Raw genomic sequence first — 24,986 nt, 5'->3', positions numbered from 1 at the left:
TGTATGAAACTCAGCTGAAGGCACTGGGGACATATAGAATGGAGAAGTCCCGAGAGGGGAGAATGCTTGGGTGGAGGGATGGACAGGTACATGATTGCAAATATTTGATAAGCTGCTCTGTGAAGGATGGACTCAACTTGTTCTGCTTAGTGCCAGAGGGACAGAGCCAGAAACAATGGGTGGAAATCACATAGGCTAATTTAGGTTTGATGTAAGAAAAGCTTCCTCAGAAATGGAGCTACCCAAAGTAGATTCTGCTGCCTTTTGAGGAAGGCTATGGATTTCTTCTCTTGTGAGGTCTAACATATTATAAAGAACATTCTTTTTCAGATGGAGTTTTGACTCGATGGTCCCTAAAGCCCCTTCTAAGTCTGAAATTCCAGGATTTGATTCATTTAAGTTTTCCTTATGTGTGAAATGAGAAGGTTGGACTAGAGTAGGGAATCTTTACCTTTTTGTGTGTCATGAAGTCTTTCTTATAATCTTTTTAAATGCATAAAAATAATTTGGATTACAAAGGAAACCAATTATATTGAAATATAATTATCAAAACATTGTTTTTAAAAACAAGTTCTTGGTCCCAGGTGAAGAACCCTTGGTCACTAGATCATCTTAAGGTTGTTCATAGCTAAAGTCTTGGTAACCTATGCTTCTCCCAGCAAAGCTGAAAGGAGCCAGTCGGAATCTCCAGCTCTGGAAAATCCCTGTTTGCTTGCAGTCCAACAGCCCCTGTCTGAGCTTACTGGGGTTCTCTGAAGGTCTTCCCTTGGAAAGCCTCCGAATTCCTGACAGTGAGAAGTGAGTATACCCTGTAAATCGTACCCAGTTGAGAATGCCCCATCCCATGCCTGTGTCAGGAAAAATCACTTTTCCCCAACATGAGGACCATGTGACCTCCCTCCTTCCTGTTGCCAGGCTAGGGTTTCCCATGCCCCTCCCACCGCAATTCCAACAACAAGTAAAAAGTTCTGATGATGAGATTCCTTCTCTATAAAATGATGTGTTGCCTCTGACACTTGCCAGCTGTGTGAACTTGGGCATCTCAGCTTTAGTTTCCCCATCTGTAAAATGAAGAGGTTGCACTAGAAGTCTCTTTCAGTTCCAATTCTATTGTCTTCTGCTCTCCATAGTTCCCTTTTAGCTTTAGTGATGGATGAGTTATCCAAAATATCCCCTTCTACCTTCACGCAGGGAGGATGATAGATTTAGATCTGAAGGAGCCCAGGGGCCACCTGGTCCAACCCCTTCAATTTACAGATGAAGAAACTGAGGCTTAGAGGGGTTTTCTCATCCAAGATTACAAAGCTAGCAAAGTGTTTAAGGTGAAGAGAAGACTTGGGTAGGACATTACAACAGACCAGTTATTTGAAGGGTTGTTCCATAGACAAGACCTATTTTGCTCAACCCCAGTGATGAGAATGAGGACCAAAGGGAAAGCAGCACAAAAGCAAATTTTGGAAAAATCTTCCTTCCTATTGCAAACTTCGTTTGGAAGTTCAGCAAGGCAACTTCAGTGGGGAGTGAGCTCCCCATCACAGGAAGTCTTTTAATGAAGGCTGGTTGACCATTTTTCAGGGGTACTGTAAATGGCATTCCTCTACAGTAGTAGTTTGTACTGAGTAGTTAGGTGGTACAGTGGCTAGAGTACTGGGCTTGGAATCAGGAAGACTCATGTTTATGAGTTCAAATCTAGCCTTGGACACACTGACTGAGTGTGACCCTGGGCAAGTCACTCAACCCTGTTTGCCTCAGTTTCATCATCTGTAAAGTGAGCTGGAGAAGAAAATGACAAACCACTCTAGTATCTTTGCCAAGAAAATGCCAGATGTGATCGTGAAGTCGGACATGACTAAACAACAACAAAAAACAGGTTGTATCAAGCAAATGCTGATGACTCTTCCAGAGAGTGTCCATGATTGCATGATTTAACTGCAAATTGCTGTTGGCAAGGCTGCTTTAGATAACATGTGGATGCTTAGGCAAGTAAAAGTAGGAAGAACTTGTTCCTTATGCCCATGCATAAGGTGAAAATGTATTTTAAAATAACATCTTCAGTTGTGCACATGTGAATGCATGTGTATCCATGTTGGGGGGGTTAGAGCAGGCATTGTGGTTCGGTATAAAGAATGTTGGATTTGGCATCAGAAGACCTGGGTTCAAGTGCCAGTTCTGCTGCTTACTACTTAGGTGACCTTTAGTGAAGGCAGTCACTTAGTACTTATTCACTCTAGGGGCTGAGGGGGACACAAGTGTGGATCAGATGTCTCAGTCTATAAAGGGCAGATTAGTTAGCAGACAGATTGGCATCAGTGCACCAAAAACGAACACTGGTTGGCTTCAGCATTAGGAAAACAAGGGTTCAGGCCCCACCCCTATTATGTAATGGTTGTATGATCCTAGGTATATCTTGTAATCAATCTGCTGGGCATCAGTTTTGCCAGGAGTAGAACACAGGGATCTCTAAAATCCCTTCTAGTTCTAAATATATTATCCAATGAGCTGATGGAAAGAGGCAGAGGGAAAGAAAAGTGAGAGAGACAGACAGAGACACAGGGAGACAGACACAGATGGAGACAGAGAGAGCCAGAGAGAGAGAGAGACTCAAGCTAGTGGCCATGGAAAGAAAACAATTATTTGTTCAGGAAATAAGTTATCCTTATAGAAGTGGCAGTTTAGGCAGTAGGAATGGATGAGATAACAGAGAGAAAGAGAGACAGAGAGGGAGGGAGGGAGGAAGCAAGAGAAAGGGGAAAGAGGGAGAGGAAAGGGAGAAGAGGGGGGAAGAGGGAGAGAGGCAGGAAGGAAAGAGAAATGGATAAGTAGGTAGGTAGGTAGGTAGATACATGCAAGAGGGAGGGAGGAAACAAATAGATGATAGATGAAGGAGAAGGATGAAGAGGAGGAGAAGAAGAAGAAGGAAGAGGAGTAGTAGAAGGAGAAGAAGGAGGAGGAGGAGAGAGGAGGCAGAGAGAATGAATGAGTAAATAAATGAATGAATGAAAAGGCATTTTTCAAGCTGTATACTATGTAGCAGGCCTTGTGCTACATGCTGGAGATTCAAATACAAAAAGTAACGCAGTCCCTGCTCTTAAGCAATTTCCATTTGAATAGAGGAAGATAATGAATATGGGGAAGTGGTGGTGGGGGAGAGGAGTCTTGTGCCAGACGGCAGTTTTCAGGAGGAACCGGTCTACAGTGTAGTCCCCTATAGAGAGGGCAAGGCAGATGAGGATGGAGAAAAGGGTGCTGGGTTTGATGACATCAAAGAGAAAGCATTCCTTGGGAGGGGTGAGGGCACTGAGTGGGTGGTGAGTCTGAAACCCTGAGTGCCTCCAACATTCCTAGGAAAATGCTGGCAGTGAAAGGAAGGACAGAAACAGGACAAGAGTTGGAGGAGACAGTGGGGTCAAAGGAAGAGGAATCCTAATGCGGTTCAGAAGTCTTCCAAACCACGCTGGCCATCTCCTAGTTTCTGTTCCTTTCTTCTAGTCTTTGGGAATTTGGGCTGAGTGGGAAGCCGGTGCTGGTGCCGGGGCTGAGAGGTGGATTGCCAATAAGTGGTAATAGCTAATATTTCTAGAGTCCTTTAAGGCTTACAAGGTGCTTATAAACAGTCTCTTTCAATCTTTGCAGTAATTTTGTGAGGTAGTTGGTTCAGGTGGTAGTGTGCCCATTTTACAGGTGAGGACACTGAAGCCCCAAGAGTATAAATGACTTGATGGAAGTCACAAAGTTTCTAAGTGGCAAGTTGTAGAGAAGAAGGGGGATATGGTGAGAAGATACTGGCCTCAGGGTCAGAATTCCTCTCTGTCTCTCCTTCCCTACCTCCTACCCATCTCACTCATTCCACTACTTCTATGAGGATGACTTGGGAGTCTCCAGCTCCAGCCCTAACCTCTCTCCCAGGCTCCAGCCCCATGTATCCAAATGTCTATAGGCTATGCCCACTTGGCTACCTCTGAATCACCCCCATCATGTCTAGAATGTTCTATTCCTAGAAGTGCAGCTCCCCTTCCGGACTCCGCTGCTTCTGCCACAAGCTAGCCACAGCCAAGCCATTTATGTGTTGGTCTTCCCCTGTAAAATAGAGAGGTTATGTGCCCAGCCTTGAGCACACGGCTGCAGTGAGACTAAGATTAGATAATGAATGCAAAAACACTTTGTATGCACCATAAGGTTCTCTGTGAACATACAGCCTTAGGGTTATTATGCTGCAGTAAGATGACCAAAAGGAGGCCGGCTGCTTCTCTGAAGCTGGTGGCCTTCCAGACAGTGGGATGCCATGGAAAGAGCAGTGAATCTGGAGTCAGATCCTGGGCTCAAACTTCAGTGCTGGGACCCGTGAGACTTTGGGCAAAATCATTCAGCTTCTGGGCCTCAGATTGCTTGTCCGCAAGATGAAAGGATGAGACCGGACGATTTCTAAGGTTTCTCCTAACTTCAAATCCCCAAGACTTAATTGCACTTGGAAAATGAATAATCCAAGGTTTTGTTATTTTTTTTTAATGCTTCTATATATAAATTTCATATGATGAAAATTTGGATCAGAGCTGGTCTAACCCTGGACCACTCCCTTCCTCCCTCTAGAAAATCAGGCAAGTCATCCCTAGGGACCTTGAGATTTCTAGCTCCCTTTGGGTAGTATATGGACTGGGGGAGGGTGGGGAGCCAGCACTATCTCTTTGGCAGACTCCTGTGGTGAAGGGATACAATATAGTGACCAGGGGAAGGGAAGGGTGCAGTCCAACAGAATCTATAGTCAAGACACTTTGATGGATGGTTCAGATAAACTCCTTCCCAGAGCCCTAACTACAAACCACCATTCCCATATCTTACATCCTTTCACCTAGGCATACTCTGAAGTCTCATCTTGTCACCCGGCCTGAGCATCCCTCAGCCTCCACCCCAAGGTCTGTTCTCTGTGACCCTCTTCCCCCTTTATGATTTGAGGCCAAATTCAGGTCTCCTCTCCCTTGTACCTTTGGCTGGGCTGTTGCTACCCACCCCCTCCCCCCAATTCAATTTTCTCCAAGTTGTTGTTGAGCTGTTTCAGTCATGTTCAACTCTTTGTGATCCCATTTAAAGTTTTCTTCGCAAAGATACTGGAACAGTTTGCCATTTCCTTCTCTAGCTCATTTTACAGAGGAGGAACTGAGACAAACAGGGTTAAGTGACTTACCCAGGATCACACAGCTAGTAAGTGTCTGAGGCCAGATTTGAACTCAGGAAGATGATTTCAGGCCCAGCACTCTATCTCCACTAATACGTCTAGCTGCCCTTCCCCAGGTGCAACAGTTCATCATTACTACTCTGCCCCTGCCTCCATGGTCCTCAGTTTTTGGTAGTGGGCTATGGGCTTGACCCATACTTATAGAAACACAAAAATGTGACGCATAAAGAAATTGTACCAGTGACCATGGGGCAACTTTGGGAACTACTTTTATTTTCAAACTCAAGTATGTGACACTATTCAGTAAAAGGCTGGCACACCTGTGTGGGTTTAACGATGCTTGGGATTTAAATAGCATGGCGCACCGAACCAATGCCCTCAACCAGTCTTTCCCACTTGGGCAGCCAGATGTATACGTGCCCCCTTAGAGCCGAAGGACACCTCTTTGTGTGTCCATTTTATGGCTGCAGGAAAAGCAAAAGGCATCCAGGGACTGATGCTCATGTGTTATACTCTCATAGGAGAGAAGTTCTTTCTTTTTTGAGGGAGGTTGAAGTGAATTCCAATATCAAAAGATGCTTTTTCAAAACTTTTTTTATTGAACTTCTTCCAGCCTCAGTTTCCTTACCTTGCTAATGAAGATAACAATACCTATAGGGTTTTTTTCTGAGGCTCAATTGAGATAATACTAGTGAGGCACTTTGCCAACCTTAAGATGCCATCAAAATGTCAACTGTGACAATTATTAGAAGCAACCTCCATCTCATCCTCAGGAGTTTTTCTACCAGCTCCTTGATTATGTATATGGGGTCTCCTGCTTTCACTTCTTCAGGCCAGAGACTGACATTTCAGAAAACCCTTCACCAGGGGTCATTGCTCATGGCTTTTCCCTGTCACTATATTATGTTCCTCAAGTCTTTTTGGAAATATCTTGCTTCCCATCCTTCTCCTCTCTCTCTCTCTCATGAGGGGTAAATCCCTCTCTGTTTCCCCTCTCTTTTGTGAGGGTCCTGGCTTTGGCTGAAAGATGGGGCTAGGAATACCTATTTGGTGTGCCCTCACATACTGGAACATGAACTCTTGTGTGTAGTAGCTGCCTGGATCCAGGAATCTTTCAGCTTCTTCACTGGCTTCCTGTTTTCCAGGGACTAATGGCAGAGGCCTCCATCTGAGCTCCCAAAGGGGATACTGAGGCAGCCCAGACCTACCTTGCCTGTTTGGGCTCAGAGCTGGGAACCCACATGGAAGTTCACTCTAGTCTACCTGATATGCAATGACACACCAATTCTAGCCCTGGAGGCTTTGCCTTATGGTCATGTTCCTTTGCTTTGTCCTGCATCCTCTTTGACCTTTGGGTACATCCTTGGTCCATCAGTCTTTGGCTTCATCTTTCAGCTAGGTTCCAGCCATTATTCAGGGTGGCCCATGGAAAGCATTGAGGGTGAACTGGCTGGGGGCACAAATGGGACTTGGCATAGGTGGATCCTGTTAAAGCTGAATACAAACCAAACTACTCTCTAATTGGAAACAACACTAGCTTCTGAAGTCTTCAGTCTCCTCTCACACAAGAAAAATGGAGAAACATTGCAGGAAACAGAGAGAGATTACCAAAGGATGTGTTTCTTTTTTCATGTATGACCTATTGTGAAGATTGAAGTTGGGGAAGATAGAGTTGGAGTTGGGGAAGTCACTGGGGTCAGGGAAGGTGGTGCAAAAATCCTGCAAGGGTGGGTATGTATCATTGCTGTACCTCTAACTTCCACCAGATCTGGAGACATTTCCTCAGATAGGCAGAACCCAGGTGGGAGGTGGGTTCTCTCCAGGAGGGAGGGTGTCTCTCATATTCCTGTAGGCTCACTGCTGAAAAATTTCCTGGGGTCAGGGTGGGGGTACTTCTCCATGAGAGCCCACGAGATGCCTGTTAGGTGTGTGAGGCCAAAGACACATGTCCTCAAGCCAGGGAGCTGCCTGTGACTCATTCCCTCCTGTGAAGTTTCTTCTAAAGGAATTGGGTTAGTTATTTTCAAAGGCACAATAAAAATCACAAATAAAAAGGGGTGCCCTTTAGAGGGTGTCCAGTGATGAAAAATTCTCAGCAAGTCAGTGGGCTTTTGATACTTTGAAAACAAATAAAACTGGTTTATATCACATAGTGAGTGGGTTATTGGTTACTGCAGCACTCTTGGTAACTTATCTGTCTATAGGAGAATGAGCTTCATAGTGGAGTTAGCAAGGACTCCCTCCAAAGGGGTGGATCTGCCCTTTTGTGTGTGAGTGTGGGTGTGTGTGCTGGTGGGTGCATGTGTGCGCATGCAGGAACATTTTTGTACATGATTTCCTTTTTCTTTTTAAGTTTTGAGATAAATACAATATGGATAACTTTCTGGGAGGAAATGTTTCCACTCTTGTGAAAAGCAATTTTAGGAAGAAGAAAAAATGGAAAACGGGATAGGAGGTAAGTGTACAGAGTAGTGCCCAGACCAGAAACTGGAACAAGCAAAGCCCATCAGAGCTGGGAGGGACCAGAGACCCTCTCACTTTACTGAGAATGAAAGTCAGGCTCAGGGAAAGTGATTTGCTTAAGGTTATGCAGCTAATTAGTACCAGGACTGGGATGAGAACCCAGATTTCCAGACTCCCAGTCCAATGCTCTTCCTGCTTTCTCCAGGTCTGACATCGACATTGAGACCACTAGGCTAAAGTCTCCCTAGGCAACCATTAAGAGCCTAGAAAATAGGGAGAAGATTCAGTGCCATCCTAGATCTTCAATAAAGGCATTCTGGCCCTTTTCCTCAAAGGCTACTGGAGTGTGGAGACTCTTCTCAAGGGCAAAATTCCTTGGAGACCTCTCCCCTGGACAGTTTCATTGGGACTTCATATTCCATCAGTCATGATGAGTGAAAAGCACCCTATCTCATTCCCAGACTGGGGTAGCAGGGATGTCGAGTCATGAACACACCTGTGTCCCTAACTGCATCAAACAACTGGAAAACGGTGACATGCCGGGCATGATTGAGTAGGGTCACCCAGCAGTTTGGTGTCCGGCTGCCCTCTACTGCTCTGTGGGCTGCTCCTGTTGTAGCCCCGAGTTCCACCATGAGTCCCGCTGGGAGGCAGCACAAGTGGCTTTTCCAGATGTCCCCTCTGGCAGTTCGGTGCACGCGTGATAGGAGTTGTATAGCCCCAGAACAACCGTGAAAACAAGAATGGCTGCTGCCACCATCCAAATCACATTCCAGTGTTGGCACAGCTTGGGGTATAGTATTTGTAAAAAGTGAATCAAGGCTTCAAGTTTGCTGCCAAAGAAAGAATGGGAATTTGAGTTCAAGGGATACCTCTTCACCCATGCTCTCCACCCTCTGCCACCCAACTACCATACTTCCCTGTCAAGGAGACCATCCAAAGCACAGGCCACTCAACCATTTTAAAGCAGTATGGCATAGCAGATAAACAACCCATCCCTGGTACATATTGGCTCCGTGACCCTGGATAAATCACTTGGATAAGCTTTCACCACTCTAGGCAACTCTCCAATATTAGAAGCTATAGTGAAGGCACTGACCTATGCTGGTAGAAGAGGTTCACCCACCACTGAAATCTCAGTTCCAGCTCCAACCCCTAGATTTAGTTCCTATAGAATGCTGGGGTTTTGTTTCTGTTTTCCCAAAGAGGCAGAGCTGAGGACACTCCAGGAATCCCATAATCATGAAACATAACAATGTAACAAACAGTGCCATTATACCCGTTTTGTGGAAGAGGAAATTGAGACTCAGAGATGTCAAGGGACATGCCCATGGCTGCACAGCCAGCATCAGGAGGTCCTTTGGGTCTTCCTTGCTTCTTGGCCAGTTTTACTGTCATTATATTTATTATTCTATTTTTACTGTGCTTTTTCTCAGGAAGGAGATGTGGAAGAGGCTTTTGACCTGAAATAGTTTTCATGGGGTCATAGGTTTAGAGCTGGAAAGGACCTTAGAAATCCTATAATCTAATCTCATTTTGCACACTAGAGAGCTGAAGCCTAGTACACACAGGTTCTGAGCTGTAGAGTAGAGATTAGAACCCAGGTTTCCCCTGCCTCCAAGCCCAGCATTCTTCCCACTGTTCCATGCCCCATCTCCCTTGGTTCAACAGTACTGAGGCTGGATTGCCAATTTCCGCTAGGGGCTGAGGTTCCTGGCATGTGACTAGAGGAGGCAGGAATTATGTTTTCTGAACTGAAGCAGCCCAGATGTGTTTGCAGAGCATGTGAGCAGGGCAAACACTCATTGGAGAGGTGGGTTCTGGGTTTTCTGGAGAAAGTTAGGTTTATTTCCTTCAGTTCCAGGAGACAGAAAGGATGTGTGCTCTAGCCAGCTCCTGCTTGGTACCTGGATGTCCCTGGGCAAGGTAACCTCTCTGATCATCGCCTGTAAAATGAAGGGTTGCTGCATATGATGCTGAGGTCCCCCCAGCTGTAAATCTGTGACACTTCAGTCCTCTGACTTTGTGAATGGTACAGTGGGGATTCTAGAGAGCTTCCAGCTTTGCCCTTAGTGAAATCCTGTCTTAACCCCATATTCCCTCATTGCTTTACTTGACATAGTGACTGATCTCCCTCTGGGCTCTGCCATTTGGCAGTCCCACTTGGCAAGGGCTGTGACTACACTCAGAATACTTTGGGTTTCTGAGGATTAATGCCAAGTAATCAGATAATATGCAAAAATTCACAGTGAACAAGCAATAAGGGAACCCCAGAAAATTTTGGAGCATAACTGTGAGTCTGATGGACAATGGGGTGGACCAAGTGATCCAGTATAGGACAGATGTGCTGCTGGGTCCTGATGAAAGCAGTATGCAGGCATCCCGAATGATCCTGGAGACCTGCTTGGATCTGGGTAGTCTCAACCCCACCTTTCTTCATCCTGCAGCTTCCTCTTTTCTTTATAAAACAGAAAACCACATTTCATTGTCACCAGGTCATTTCTGCTTCTCCTTGGCTCCAAGTGAGCCATGTGTCCTGTGCGCCTGCTGTCTGCTACTCAGTTTGCTGGCCTCCAGACAGGAATAAAATGGGGGCTGAAGGTGGAGTACCCAAGCCAGAGGTTTTCTTCTATTTAAAAAATAAAATATCTTTATTTTTGTTGTTCTGTACTTGAAAAAAATATCATCAAACATGAGCATTTCTCTATGCTTAGGAAAGGGACTGGACCTGTTATTTCATTAGCACAGAGAACTAACTCTCAGGTGAGAAAACTTTCTTTACCAGTTCATATGGGAATCTCCTCTGCAACTTAGAGTTTTGAAGAGCTGCCTGGGACACCAAGAGGTGAAGTGATTTGCCCAGCGTTACCCAGACTGTATGTATCAAAAGTGGGATCTGAACCCAAGTCTTCCTGGCTTTGAGGCTTACTCTCTATCTACTATGCTTCTCCATAAAGAATATTGTATGTGAAACCACAAATGTTACTTTGAGCTTCTATAACAAAAAAATGCATTAAATTCAGCACGTTAATTTCAAACCTGTCCTATTTTTCTGTCTCCTTCCAGTTCTTCTCTGTTCTCTTCTATGTATTTGAAAAATGTTATCATGAGCTTCCTTTCTTTCTCTTTCTTCCTTCCCTCCATCCTTCCCTTCTTTCTTTCTTCCCTTCTTTCCTTCCTTCCTTCCTTCCTTCCTTCCTTCCTTCCTTCCTTCCTTCCTTCCTTCCTTCCTCTTCTTTCTTTCTTCCTTTCCTTTCCTTTCCTTTCCTTTCCTTTCCTTTCCTTTCCTTTCCTTTCCTTTCCTTTCCTTTCCTTTCCTTTCCTTTCCTTTCCTTTCCTTTCCTTTCCTTTCCTTTCCTTTCCTTTCCTTCCTTCCTTCTTTCTTTCTCCTATTGCTATTCCCTTCTTCCTCCCAAAAAAGCTCCTCTACCTAAATTTTTAAAGTCATCCATTTTAACAAATAAGTACAATCAAGCAAAAATGAATTGAGACATTGACCATATCTGAAAATATGTCTCAATGTGTCTCAAGTTCTTGCCTGTGTACCTGAGCCTGGGCCTGCCCCACCCAATTTTCTTTCCCTCGGGTCCTGTTTCTCTCTGGGTTAAGGACTCTTTGTGCGGATTTTGGATCCCTGCTCTCTCTCTGTCTCTCTCCCTCTCTGGGTCTCTGTCTCCATCTGTCTCCCCTCATTTCCTCCTTTCCTCTTCCTCTCTCCTTCCCTTCCTCCCTCTTTCTCTATCCCTGTGTCTCTCCATCTGTCTTTCTATCTGTTTCCGTCCTGTGTTTGCTCTGTTCCCTGCCTGGTTCTTTGGCCTTCGACTGCCCAGGGCTGGGCTCTTTTGGGCAAGGCTTCGATGGTGGCCAGAAGCGCCTCACCTGCTTTTTAGCTCCTTTTCCTCCTCCTCCCTTTCTGGCCCCTCAAGGCTTTCATTTGTCTTCCCTTCTTCTTCTTCTTCTTCCTTCAGTTCCTGAAGCTCTTTGGTTTTCTTTAGGCCTTCTTGATACCTTGAGGGAAAGAAAAGCAATGTTTGGGTTGGTTTTGTTTTGTTTTGTTTTGAGGCTGGGAAAGGCCAGGCCAGAGACAATGTTCCCATTAGATTCCTAGAATGGGGGCCCGTCAGTATCTGAGGCTTCCTGTAGTTGCGGACAAGAGGAAGAGGCTGGAATGTACAATCGACGCACCGTCCGTTCCTATTGCTCTCTCTCTTGTCAATAGGATTTCCCCTCATCCCTGCTCTCATCCTTCCTGTTTGTAGGAAATGTCACCTAAAATGTTCGTCATAAACCACCCGCTCACCCTCCAACAAAAAACATTGTCTCCTTGTTAGCCATTTCCTCAATTTAGACCTCTACACTCCCACCCCAACCCACGTTGGGCCTGGGTTTGCCCTCTGTCTAAGGAGTGGCTACATTGAAATAACTTCACATGCAAGATAAGAGGAAGGGAAAGGTGGGTGAGTGTGGGGGAGTGGGGGTGCAGTAAAGCTTTCCAGAGAAAGTGCCTGGTAATATTGAATCAGTGACAAACAGCATTAATCTGTGTACTCAGCAATTCAGTTATTTGGGAGCTGGGGTTGTTTTAGTGAGTGGTCAGAGAAGAATCATTATAATGCTAATTTACGTTGCTATAATATCTTAAGTTTGACAAAGGAGCTCTCCTCATATCCCAGTGCCTGGCAGAGTATGTGCTTAATAATAATAACTAAAAATACTATTTATAGAGCACCTACTATGTGTCAGGCACTGTGCTAAGCACCTTACAGATATTATCTCATTTGATCCTCACGAAAACCCTGGGAGGTAGGTGCTATTATCCTCATTTTATAGCTGAGGAAATGAAGACAAGCAGAGGTCAAGGGACTTGTCCAAGGTCACACAGCTAATACCTTTTAAAGTCAGGACTTGAATCCAAGAGTCCTGAGTCCAAGTGATTTCCACCCCATTTAAGTGCCTCTCAAGTCATTTAGTAATCTGTTTTCAAGTTTTTCTCTTTATACTAGTGCTGAAGACCATTCATGGTCTAGCTCTATCTCTTTTTAAAAAAAATTCTTAATATATATTTTATTTTTCCCCAATTACATATTAAAGTAATTTTTTAAAACATTTTTTAAAAAAGTTTTGAGTTCCAAATTCTATCTCTTCCTCCCCTCCCCCTCCCTGAGACAATAAGTAATCAGATATAGGTTATACATGTGTAGTCATATAAAACATCTCCATATTAGTCATTTTGTACAAGAAGACTTGAATAAAAGGAAAAGAGTGAAAGAAATAAAGTAAAAATTAGCCTGCTTCAGTCTATATTCAGACAACATCAGTTCTTTCTCTGGATGTGGATACTATGTTTCATTACGAGTCTTTTGTAGATTATCTTGGATTAATGTTGCTGAGAGTAGCTAAGTCACTCACACTTCTTCATTGTACAATATTGTTACTGTATACAGTGTTTTCCTGGTTCTGCTCACTTCACTTTACATCTGTTCATGTAAGTCTTTCCAGGTTTTTCTGAAATCATCCTGCTTGTCATTTCTTATAGCACAATAATATTCCATCACAGTCATATACCACTGCTTGTTCAGCCATTCCCCAGTTGATGGACATCCCCTCAATTTCCAATTCTTAGCCATCATAAAAAAGAGCTGTCTAACTCTATTTCTAACCTTGCTTCATATACTTTAGGTCAGGGGTTCTTAATTTGGGTTGTATATATATATTTTTAGGCTTCAAACACTCTCAGGAGTTCTTACTTTGGGTCTATACATTTATTTTTTACATTGATAACTGTGTTTCAATAAAATTTATTTCCTCTATAACCCTATGCATTTTATTTTTTACAGTTAAAACCACTATACTGAGAAGAGATCAATAGGCTTTACCAGACTACCTAAGGGGATCAGTACTGATGGTGATTGTAAGAGCTTTAGGGGGAATCTCTTTCCATCATTCCCTTCCACATTGCAATGACTTCAGAAGAATGTAAGACTCTGGAGGGCAAGGATGATTTCCTTTTAGTCTCTGTACTCCCAGCACCCATCACAGTGCCTGGCACATAGCAGGACCCCAATAATGCTTATGGGATTGAAATGAATTGTAATCAATTTGTAAGCTCTTTCAGTTGTTTCTTATCTTATGGATTTTCCTCCCATGAGAAGCATGCTAAGGGATGCCCAGCTGGACTTTTGGAAACTCACCCTTTGTTATAGGCCTCCTCCTCGATCTTGGCCTTGACCTCTTGGCTGATTTCCTCCAAAGCACTCTGGGTCAGGGCTGGTGGAGCACCGTGGGCAGGGCCCTCACAGTCTTGGTCCCCATTGGACTTCCCACTGATAAGAAAATGAGGGACAAGAAGGGATGTTAAATGTGGGGAATGCAATGGAAAAGTGATTACAAGTCTTTGGTCCCACTGTTGATCTCTGGTGATGGAGCCCAAGGACTTTTTAGAATGGAGCTCCCTTGAGAATTGGAATTGTTTCATTTTTTGTATTTATGTCCCCACTGAGACCAGTTCAGGTGCTGAATAATAAATGGTTGTGAATTTGATTATTGATTGATTCAGTCTAGACCTTATGTGTAGGTGTTTCAGTTTAGACCAAGGAGAAACACCTTGGATATCCCAAGCCACACTGAAGCAGAGAACATAGGTTAATTTGGGACCCTAGAGGGAATTTGCCTTAGAGATCATCTTTTAAGTACTTTCCAACCCTATTACTCCAGGGCAATTGTTGAAAAACACATTTATTCTTGGAGAAAATCCTGAGGACTCCTACAATAAGCTCTGGCCCCCCAAGCCCACTGGCCTCTACTACCTCTAAAAGTCAAGATTTACTCTTACAGGTACTCCCATGCTCCCATGTTAGGAGCTCCCTCTCTAGCCCTGGTAGCTGCAGAGCAGATATTAAGGCTTAGGAAGCCTACAGTATGTACCATATAAGCTTCTTGAGGACAGGGTCTGTTTGTGAGTTTTCTCTTTATCCCTATCACTTAGCATATGATTGATGGACTCTAAAGTGTGGTCATTTTTTTGTGTGTGTTTACTTCTCTTTGTACTTGTTTCTCTACCTGGATTAGCTTCAGGGAACAAGATGCACTCATGCCCTCCAGTGTCCCCTCTCTCCCTGCCTGCTTTTCTGTTGCCTGTTGTGTGTTATCTCCCCTCATTAGACTGTAAGCTATTTGAGGGCACAGGCTGTCTTTTTTATAATTGATTGTATCCCCAGCACTTAGCACAGTGCCTGGCATACAGTAGGTGTTTAATAATTATTTCTTGTATTCTGATGTCAATCACTTTTAAGAATTCCGAAGACTGTTATGGTCAGTTGATCCTGTGCTCTCACAGAATTCCTACCACTGCTCCTAGGTTGGGCATACATGGGCAGATGGGTGAGTCAGGCTACTCCATGGCCAAGCTGCCACGATCAAGTCAGCCTCATGATCAACACCAACTGTTAGGTAAATGCTATGTTATCTGAGGCTGGGGCTCAGTTATGTTTGTGTTTTTGTGAAAACACAGCCAATATAAATGGAGGTGTGGATGGAAGTCTGAGAAACACGTGGGTGGCACGCATGCAGTTCTTGCTTAAAATTCCTCCGTGGCTCCCTGCTTGCCAAATAACATTCATGCCTTTGCTTGACATTCAACTTCCTCCATCATCCAGTGCCAAATTAATTGCCTTTCCTAATTTTTCTTTTTAAAAAAAGTGTTGTTGATATTCTTTCCTTCAACACACACACATATACCCCATTTTCACTTGTCCATCCCCTATCCATCCCCACACAGAGCCCTCTTTTGTAACAAAGAAGTACAGCTAAGCAAAACAAGTGAACACATTCAATATAATAAGAACAGTGCCTACAATGTGCCAAATGCTGCCATCCCCAGCAAATAACTTTTGAGAATTCTGGTACTTGGGCCTCCATGGCACCTTTAAGAGGTCCCTACAACTCTCCTGGATGGTGAAACCCCATCAGAATATACCACCATAGAGGAGCTCACAAAATAAACAAAAGAACAAGTAGGGCTTTGAAGCCAGGTTTTTGTTTGAAAAACACCATGTGGCACCTGGTCCTCGAAAGCATCCCCTGCTGCATTAATGAGACAATCTTAAATACTGGTGCCTGTCCTTGGCATCAACCCCCCATCTCCTGTGCTGCTCAGCATCTCCTAAAATTAACATTTCATTAGTCTGGTAACTAGACACCAGAATAAGAAAGGAAGGGAGAGAACACACTGAAAATACCAGGCACTCACAATGCTTCCTCTACCATGTTATCTGCTTACTCTCTTTCTCTGCAGAGAACCTTCCGTGTCCTGAAGGTGCATTTATCACAACAGAAAAATCTGAAGGCTGAGAATAGCGGTGTAGGTGATAACTTTATGAAGTACACTCAGTAGAAATGAGAGGTCAGAGCCCTGTCTTTGCTATCTTTTATCTCTGTTCATCTCAGAGGTTGCTTAATTTTAAAAGGGGGGATGATGAGTCTAACATGAAGGCTGGCAGTAACAGAATCTGTGGTGCCCCATTTTAAAAAAACTGGATAGACAACAATCCAGGATAAGGAAACAGATAAAAGGGGGTCATTACTTGAATTACGAAAGGATTTGCCACTAAGGAAAGCTACAAGGGAGCCAGACTATGAGTTTATTTATGACATAATTCAGTTTACAGAAATCTGCTTTGCATCATTTCTCCAAGCAACCAAGCATTTCATACAGTGATTTGGGGTGAGTGAAGGGCTGCTGGATTTCTTTTCCAAGGTTTATTTCTCCTTCACTGTTCCACTTCTAAAACTTCTAAAACAAGTCACTGACTACCTAGAGAACTCAATGAGCGCTCCCTCCCCACCCCTACCCTGTTGATAGTTGTCAGTCTTAAGAGTCTTATTTCGTAGGATTTGTTTCATAATAATAATAGCTAATATTTCCATGATACTTTAAGTTTTACATAGAACTTAACACATTACCTACATATGTGTCTATTATCTATATTATAGATCATATTACACACACACACATACACGCATAAATTACCCTGTGAAGTGGGTGTTATTATTGTTCCCATTTTACAGATGAGGAAACTGAGGCTGACAGGGGTTAAGTGACTTGTCCCAGGTCACAGGGCTTATAAGGCAGGATTCAAAGTATTCCTGACTCCAAGTGTAGTGCTTTATACAAACTATACAACCTATCAGTTCTACAGACTTCCCAAGACATAAATGACCTTTTGGCACCTACTCATACAGGATTTTCCTAAGGTAGGCAGCATGGTGGTAGAAGACGGGGCTTGGAATTCCAAGACCCGAGTTCGAGTCTCTGACTCTATCACATAGTTGGTTAATCAATGGGATTCCTAACTCCCAATAGTGTTCCTTCCATCACAGTGCGTCCCTAAGAAGATTTTGTGGAGCCTTTAAGGAGATAATAGCAATCTAAATCATTCTAATAATAGCCCACAAGGGCCAGAACTGGGAAAGAACTCAATGCTTGAAGTAAAAGTTTTAATGTTATCTCACATCCTCTACTGAGTCCTTTTCCAATGAATGTCAGCAGGCTATTATCCTTAGAATGTCTATTCTCTGGGAACCCATAGTCTGCAAGCTTCTCGAGCACAGAACCATAAAAGGGGAGCTCAGGGACAGCCTGTGACTACAATGGGGAACCTAAGTGCAGACACTCAGTCAATAGGATTGTCTTCTGCTCTCCCCTTGAAACCCCTGTGTGTTTTCCTTTAGGAAGGACTGAATGCCATTTGGCTTCTGTTATCTCAGATCTGAAGCCATCAGGATGTTTGCATGTTAGGGCACTCAACTCTTAGTCCTGTCCCTGGAACTTCCATTACAACACTGTTGGAAGGTGATTCTGTGCACCATAACCCTAGGCAGTAGAAGATAATACAAAGGATCTAGGGGTTCAATCTACTTGAATAACTTTTCCTTTCTTAAGTTCAGACTAGCCTTCCCAGCAGTGTTTCCTTCACACCATGCCTACTGCCAAAGCTGCAGACATCCCAGATATCACCTTTGCTCAAGAAAGGTCAGTGACTCCCTATGACCTCCGGGATAAAATGAAAACTCAGTTTCTGTCAAGACTTAGGACACCTGCTGTATATTTCCTACAGGAAGTCTTTCTGGATCCCCCTACTTCATGGGGTCAGAGCTGGAAGTGACCTTAAAGGTCATTTAGTCCAACCCTCATTTTACAAATGTGGAAACTTAGGTCCATGGAAGTTAAGTAATCCGCCCAAGGTGAAACCAATAGTAGGCATCAGAAACAGAATTTGAACCCGGCTCTGACTCTAGAGTTTGTTCTCTCTGTACTATGCCATGGATATCTTGTCCTTGTTCTCTCTTCCTCAAATCTGCTTACATGTTGATTCCTCTGATGGGTATGTAAATACGCTGAGATCACTTTACCTTTGTATCTTTTTGTATTTCAAAGAATGGTTGCTTACAGCACTTGGATAGAATTGGATTGATTGAGTTGTATTGATTACAACTCTGTGTTCATGGGAGTTCTGAGCTAAGGGAACTTTCATAGTAGTGTTTTTTCACCCCTGCTGTGAGTTTCAAATTGTGTCCAGGGCTCTTTTGAGGGTATGGGGTAATTTTAACTATTCATTCTCCAACAACACTAGGAAAAGGTTAAAAATCCAACCTACAGTCTCCTGTTCAATGTTAATATATGAGTAACTTTGGAAGTCATTCTGCATGGAGTGCATTAAAAATCAAAGTTGAAGAAATTTTAGGGGTCATCATAAAAATGACAAAATAATCCCTTGGTCTGATGACTCTGTGAAGCTCTGAAATGTTACCTAGTCTTTTACTCCTTCCAGGAATATAAAATAAATCTGGCAAAGTAGATTGGAGCCAGGTTGTTAAGGACAGCTTGTAATTTGTCCTAGGGCTAATAGGGAGACCCTATTAAGGTAATAAGGAAACTCCTGTAGGATTTTTTGAGCAGATGAGTGATTCGGTTTTGATTTTTTTATGAACAATCTTAAAGATTGTTATATATCTAGTCTTTGTTTTGCAAGTGTTGCAAATACCTTTGGCTAAATGAAGTGCAATTTTGATCTGACTTGGTAAAACTGAAGTCATGGGTATTTGCTGGAGGCAATGGGGTGTGATAGAAGATTCCATGACTGAACTGGGAATATGGACATCTCCTCTTTTCTGCTCTATCATTAACTTACTATGTGACTTTGGGCAAGTCCTTTCCCTTCTCTGGATATCTTCAGTTTCCTCCCCTTCATTCTGTTTTGTAAAACTCTATTCCAAAATCACAGCTCAGATTTGGAAGAAGTCTCAGACAGCATATAATCCAACCTGTACCATAAGTCCCATCTAGAACATGCCCAACAAGTGGTCAGTCATTCAGCCTTTGGTGGTGCTTTCTAAAATGTGGTTTTCAAATGTGAACAAAGCACTCCAGGTGTGGTCTCACCAGGGCAGAGTTACAGATAATTCCCTTCCCTATTTCAGGACATCATATGCCTTTCTTAATGCATTCTAAAACCACATTTGCTTTTTTGGCCACCTTATCACACTCATAACACATAACATAATTCTCTAAAACCGACAGATCTTTTTCAGATGAGAAGGAAGGGGTTTGTTGGGGCTGTGATGGCTAATGGTCTAGGATTCAGCCAGAGAAGAAGAATTCTAGATCTTTTCCCTAAGATAATCAGTGTACCCAGCCCTTCAACTCCTGACTTTGTCAGTTCTCCATGGCAATACTCAAGTCCCATTCTAGTGCTTTCACACACCTGACTATTGCCCTTCCCCTCCCCATCTGTGTGTGCTCAGGAAATGTGATAGTAAGGTAAATATGAGTCTACCCAAGACCAGCCCAGCAAGTAATGGGGACAAAGTTTTACAAGGCTTTTTCAAGACTTCAGGATTATACATGGCATTCCTCCCTTCTGCTTCTGGGCTTCACTGAGAATTACAGAATTTCAGAGCTAGAAGGGACCTCAGGGGTCTTGGTGAAGCCCTCCCTCCCCCTCTCTGTCTGTCTCCGACTTGGATTCGAATCTTAGCTCCATCACTTAAAATCTGAATACCTTGGGGCAAGTCAATCCATCTCTCTTGTCCTCAGTTTCTCTCTCTGTAAAATGAGGGGCTTGGATTAGAGAGGCTTTTCAGAGAGTCTTCCAGCTCTAGATCTATGCTCTACTAAGAAAAATTAAGTGGAAAATTCTTTAAAGGAAGAGCAAATGATCTTTTTTAAAATCTCTATTTTCCTCAGTTGTATAGGAGCAATATTTCCAGCAGATAGAAGAAGAGAAACCTTTACAAGAACTGGGTCCTTAGTCTGTTTAGCTCTGAGAGCTTGAAAGTTTGAGGTTCATTCAATGGGATCCAGGTGTGTGTCACTTGTTTTTAGACGGCAGCCCTAATACCAGACCACATCATGTCATGTTCTATGTATTGGTAGGCAGAAGGCACCCCAGTGTGCAAAAACAATGGAACAAAGGTTCCAGTTACTCAGAGCTCTTGTGAATCAAATCCATCTTAGCCAGGTGGGGAAAGGTTCTGCAAAAAAAAATGATCTATTTGGTTTGTGCAGATCTCTGCATCGCAGGAATGGGTCCTGTTGTCCAGCTTTTCTGGCTTAAAATAGAAAGAAATGCATGGGGCACAGAAGACTAAAATAGAAAGCTTTCCTAAGAGCTTCTCAGATTGGTACATTTTGATTCAACATATTTTCTTCATAATTTTATAAACTGTAGCACCATGGCTCAAACTGCAGTCTCCTGGACCATAGAGAGATAAATAAATCATTTTCCACAAAAAGTTCATTTAAATTCAAATCATGTTTTTTTTAAATTGGTGATGGAAATGGCCTTGAGGGTAGGAGTTGGGGAAAGGAGGATGTAAGGAAAGAGATGGGATAGATGGAGAAAGGCAAAAGGCATGGAGGAGAGGGAGAAGGGAAGATAGGGTGTGAGGGGAGTGAAGAAGAAGATAAAAGAAGAGAAGAGAGGAGAGGGAAAGGGGAGAAAAAAGTAAGGGAAGAGTGGAGCTAGGAAAGAGAGGAGATGAGGAGGAGGAAGAGGGGAAAGAGAAAAAGGAGAAAGAGCAAAGGGAGTGGATGTGGGAGGAGGAGAGAGAGACAGGGGAAATGTGGAGAGAGATGAAGAGAGGGAAAGACAGAAGTAGAGGACAGGGAGGCAGGGGCAAGAAGAGAATGAAAGAAGAAAAAAAGGGAGATGGAGGGGATGGAAAATATTGGGAGAAAGGGACAAAGGAGAAGGACAATATGTGTTGGAATGGGGGGAGGGAAAAAAGTGAGATGGGAGAGAAGAAGATGTGAGGAAGGAGAGAGAGAGACAGTACAGAAAGACAGATCAATAGTCCATCCAATCAAAGCAGATTTTCTAGACAACCTCAAGGTGAAAAGTCAAACCAGAAAACTTACTTCTCTAATAGTGCTGGTGAAACCAGGGAAGCTGAGGGGTTTCCTTTTCCATTTGGTGATTCAGCCTGTAGTAAAAATAAAATAACTCTTGCAATTCCTTAAATAAATCAGAACAAAACATGCAGGTTGACCAGGACATCCTACGTGCATATTTAGGCAAGTGAGCTCCTGAGATGTCCTGCACTCCCAAGAGTCACCTAGGCTCCTGAGTCATCATCCTGGATTCCCTTGGACCTTTCTTTGTCCTTTTTGGTGTGTGTGTGTGTGTGTGTGTCATTTTTTTCTTGGGGGGTGGAGGGATGGAAGCGCAGTGAGGGTGACTTGCTTTCTTTCACTGCCTCCAGTTGCCTGTCACGTGTTTTTAGAGGGCAGCCCTAACACCAGACCATGTCACATCATGCTCTGTGCATCAGTAGGCAGAAGGCACACCAGTATGCTGTTATTACTACCGAATGTTCCAGTTACTCAGAGCTCTTGTGAGTCAGATCCTACTTAGAGTGAACTCAGAGGATGTCCAAGTTGTTTTGTTGTAATGGAACTCTGCAAGTAAGCATGGTGCTGGGAAACCCACTTTTCCAGGCTACAGATAAAACAGTAATAAAAAAAGAAAGGACTCTAAAAACAATAGGAGTTTAAAGGAGGGAGTGGTAGGAGTGTGCTGTTGCTGTGGTCCCCTTTCTGACTCCAAGCTCTAGACTTCGTGTGGGTGGCTTTATTTTGTCCTTGTCTTGGCAGTTTGGGGTAACGGAGACTGGTGGCGTCACAGGAGGTTTGAATCAGGACAAAGGAGGGGGAGAGGAGTCAAAGGATCCCTGCTCCTGTAAGCTGTGAGCAGAACTCAACTATAGCCCTTTCCTTCTTGCTTATAATAGAAACAACAGGCATGCTCTTTGCTCCCAGGAAGACAGAGACAAAGAGAGAGGAGAGACAAAAAGAGGAGACAGATACACATACAGACAGAGAGAGAGGGAAAAAAAGAGACACACAGAGAGAAAAAGAGACAGAGAGTAAGAAAGAGACAGAGAAAAAGCGAGACAGAGAAAGAGACACAGAGAGAGGAAAAAGACAGAGAGAGGAAGAGAAAGAGGGAAAAAGACAGAGAGAGCGAGAAAGACACACACACACACACAGATGGAATGTAGAAATAGTTTGTTATAGAGAAATCTTCTTTGTAAGGAGATTTGGACTTTTTCCCCCCAAAAGGGTCTGAAGCTACATTAGTTCTTCTATTCCTTCTTTGAGAAATAATATTGGCTAGGGATATGCCTATATTGTCCATAGAGAGAAGGACTAGATCTGTTATGTCATTGATGAAGGAAGCTCCCAGATAAGGAAACTCGCCCGGCCAATACAGGCCAGCACCTTCAGTGCAGCTTAGGGCCTTGGAGAATTGACTAGAACATTGTGAAGTTAAACATCTAGTCCAGGGTTACGTGGCCAGAATGCGTCAGGGGCAGGATTTGAACCCAAATTTCCCTGAATCCAAGACCAGCTCTCTATCCTTTGTTCCATTTTTGTCTCTGAATTATGCAGAATGAACCATAAATTGTGTTGTAATACACAAAATTCAAGGCCTCGATGTCTTTACTCAAGTCAACGACAGAAAATGTTCCATGATTGGCTGCTGAATGAATGAATGAGTTTGGAGCTCATGCTGAGCATACTGTATTTCCTGTGGTTTGTTTTTTGCCCCTGTGGTTTTCTTTCCCGTGATCCCAAGACCTAGTTCTGGGCCACCATTATTCCCCAATCATACTCACCAGGGCTGGTAAGGATGGGATGGGTGATGTGCTGGGAGACTGGCCAGGGATGTTCAGAGCATTAAACTTGGGGACCACAGCCACACTGACTCTCCGACGGGGCATGTTCTGCAGGAAGAAAAGCGTTTACTAACAGGAAGGCCTTGAGCTCAGCCATCCTCAGTGGGACAATGGTAGCTGTCCTAAGTGATGAAAACAGGGAGCAGGGAGGGGCATGTGTGTACATTAGGGGAATCAGAGATTATTCCACATTAGCAGAGAAGCTCTATAGCTGTGTGTCCTGGGGATCTTGTTCTTGAACCAGAGTCTTCTGGGGAAAATCACAACTTTAGGAAATTGACAAAAACCAAGAGGGTGGAATGGAGTCTTCTTATGTAGGAGAGCAGATGCCATTGTCTTCAGCACACAGAATCACTCTCAGCCTCAGTTTCTCTATCTATAAGAAGGTGGTGGTGTGAGTTGAGTGAGATGATGATTAGAAGTTTTGCCCTGCTCTCCTGTCCTAGGATTCTATGAGAAAAAGGATTTGGGGGCCTTTCTTTTGTTAGAAATATGAATTCTTAAAAGTTGAAAGGGCTCTCTGAGGTTTGCCCTTCTGCTTGAAGCAAGAATCTTCTCTGTAGCACCCAACTAGTGGTCATCCCCTTTAAACAGCTCTAGCAATGATACCAGACAACACCACTCATTCCACTTGAGGGTTCTAAGTATTAAGAAGCTTTCCCTAATTTTGAACTGAAATCTCCAACCTGGGTTCAAATTTCATTCAGTTAGACTCGTACTAGCTGTGGGAATTTCCTTATCTGTAAAATGAGGGGATTGGAGTCAATGACCTCTAAGATTTCTATGATCCCATGATCCCACCCAAGAGATCCTTAATTTCAAGAATGCCTTTGGGATATGAATGAGTCCTCACAAATATCCTACAAACAAATATTTATTAATCACCTATTAGATACTAACACTGTGCTAAGTTAAAGGTATTATTTTATCCTTACAACACCTCTGGGAAGTAGGTACTATTATTATCCCCATTTTACAGTTGAAGAAACTGAGGCATATAAAAGTTACCTCCCAGGGTCACACTGCTTGTAAATGTCTAAGGCTAGATTTGAACTTGGATCTTTCTGACTCTAGGCATAGCACTCTTCACTGTACCACTTAGTTGTCCTAAATTTCAGGGATTCTTATTTGTAGGAAGTTTGAAGAAACTGTCAGAGAAAGATTAAAGGTTCAAGGTCACCCAAGGAGTGAATGACTAGTGAATTTGTATCTATGAATGGTTTTCCCTCCTGAAACACCATGGACTTAGGTTATGATGGAGCCTTTAATAAATAACTCTCAATTCTCTTCTGAGCAGTCATATTCACCCCACCCTCCCTTTGCAGACAGCCTACCTTTCCCAGAGTGAGAGACATGGACCTGGTGGCACGAGGGACCCCATCCTCTGCAGTAACGGGAAGAGAAAGAGAGAAGAACATCGTCAATATCTTCCAATCAAATTCAGGAAATGGATCGAGGAAAGTGCTAGGAATTGTCCAAAGACCTCAAATGTTCCTGGCTCAGCCCACCTCTATCCTTTTGTGAAGCCTGGTGCGAGGAGATGATATCTTTGATCCCTTCCATGTCTTCACCTCCACCTCTGAGAATCTCAGGCTTCCTTCAAGACTCATCTCAAAAGTCTGCTGCAGGAAGACTTTCCTGGTCTCCTCAGCTGCTAGAGCCTCCCCCCTCCCAAGGTGACTTTCCATTTATTCTGTGAATAGGAAGGTATTATCATTATCCCCATTTTACAGATGAGGAAACTGAGGCAAACAGAGGTAAAGTGACTTGTCCAGGGCTACATAGATAGTAATTATCTGAGGCCAGACTTGAACTAAGGTCTTCCTGAGTTGAGGTCCAGCACCACTTAGTTGTATACTCCTATTTTCTAAGGCCCAGCCCAATTATAAAAGCATTTATTAGGCACCTACTACTCACAAGGCATTTATCATGTTTATATGCCTTTATTACAAATTTGATTTTTTGTGAATGCATTTTATTCTTACACTTAAAGTATATTCTCTGTTAGAGCAGGGACCATGCTTTATTTATATGTGCTCAGAAGAAGGCCTTGCATATAGAAGGTGCTTGCCCAGAGTCACACAGCCAGTCAGTGTCTGAGGCAGAATTCAAACTC

General features: G+C 43.4%; 1 protein-coding gene across 12 annotated transcripts in view; it reads right to left on the bottom strand.

Moving 5' to 3' along the window:
• Nucleotides 1-5,422: 5,422 nt before the first annotated feature.
• Nucleotides 5,423-24,986, bottom strand: part of IRAG1 (inositol 1,4,5-triphosphate receptor associated 1) — a 149,295-nt gene continuing 129,731 nt past the window's right edge. For all 12 annotated transcript variants that reach the window (XM_072619450.1, XM_072619446.1, XM_072619442.1 and 9 more), the window contains 6 exons: nucleotides 24,205-24,254; nucleotides 22,811-22,918; nucleotides 21,051-21,115; nucleotides 13,825-13,956; nucleotides 11,513-11,641; nucleotides 5,423-8,466 (listed from right to left, as the gene is read on the bottom strand). In XM_072619450.1, the coding sequence (XP_072475551.1) occupies nucleotides 8,223-8,466; nucleotides 11,513-11,641; nucleotides 13,825-13,956; nucleotides 21,051-21,115; nucleotides 22,811-22,918; nucleotides 24,205-24,254 (728 nt within the window). In that variant the 3' untranslated portion in view covers nucleotides 5,423-8,222. The remainder of the gene's footprint in view (nucleotides 8,467-11,512; nucleotides 11,642-13,824; nucleotides 13,957-21,050; nucleotides 21,116-22,810; nucleotides 22,919-24,204; nucleotides 24,255-24,986) is intronic.

Source organism: Notamacropus eugenii, chromosome 6, assembly GCF_028372415.1.
Source record: "Notamacropus eugenii isolate mMacEug1 chromosome 6, mMacEug1.pri_v2, whole genome shotgun sequence".
Classification (NCBI taxonomy): Eukaryota; Metazoa; Chordata; class Mammalia; order Diprotodontia; family Macropodidae; genus Notamacropus; species Notamacropus eugenii.
This window is presented reverse-complemented; position numbering and strand designations above follow the sequence as displayed.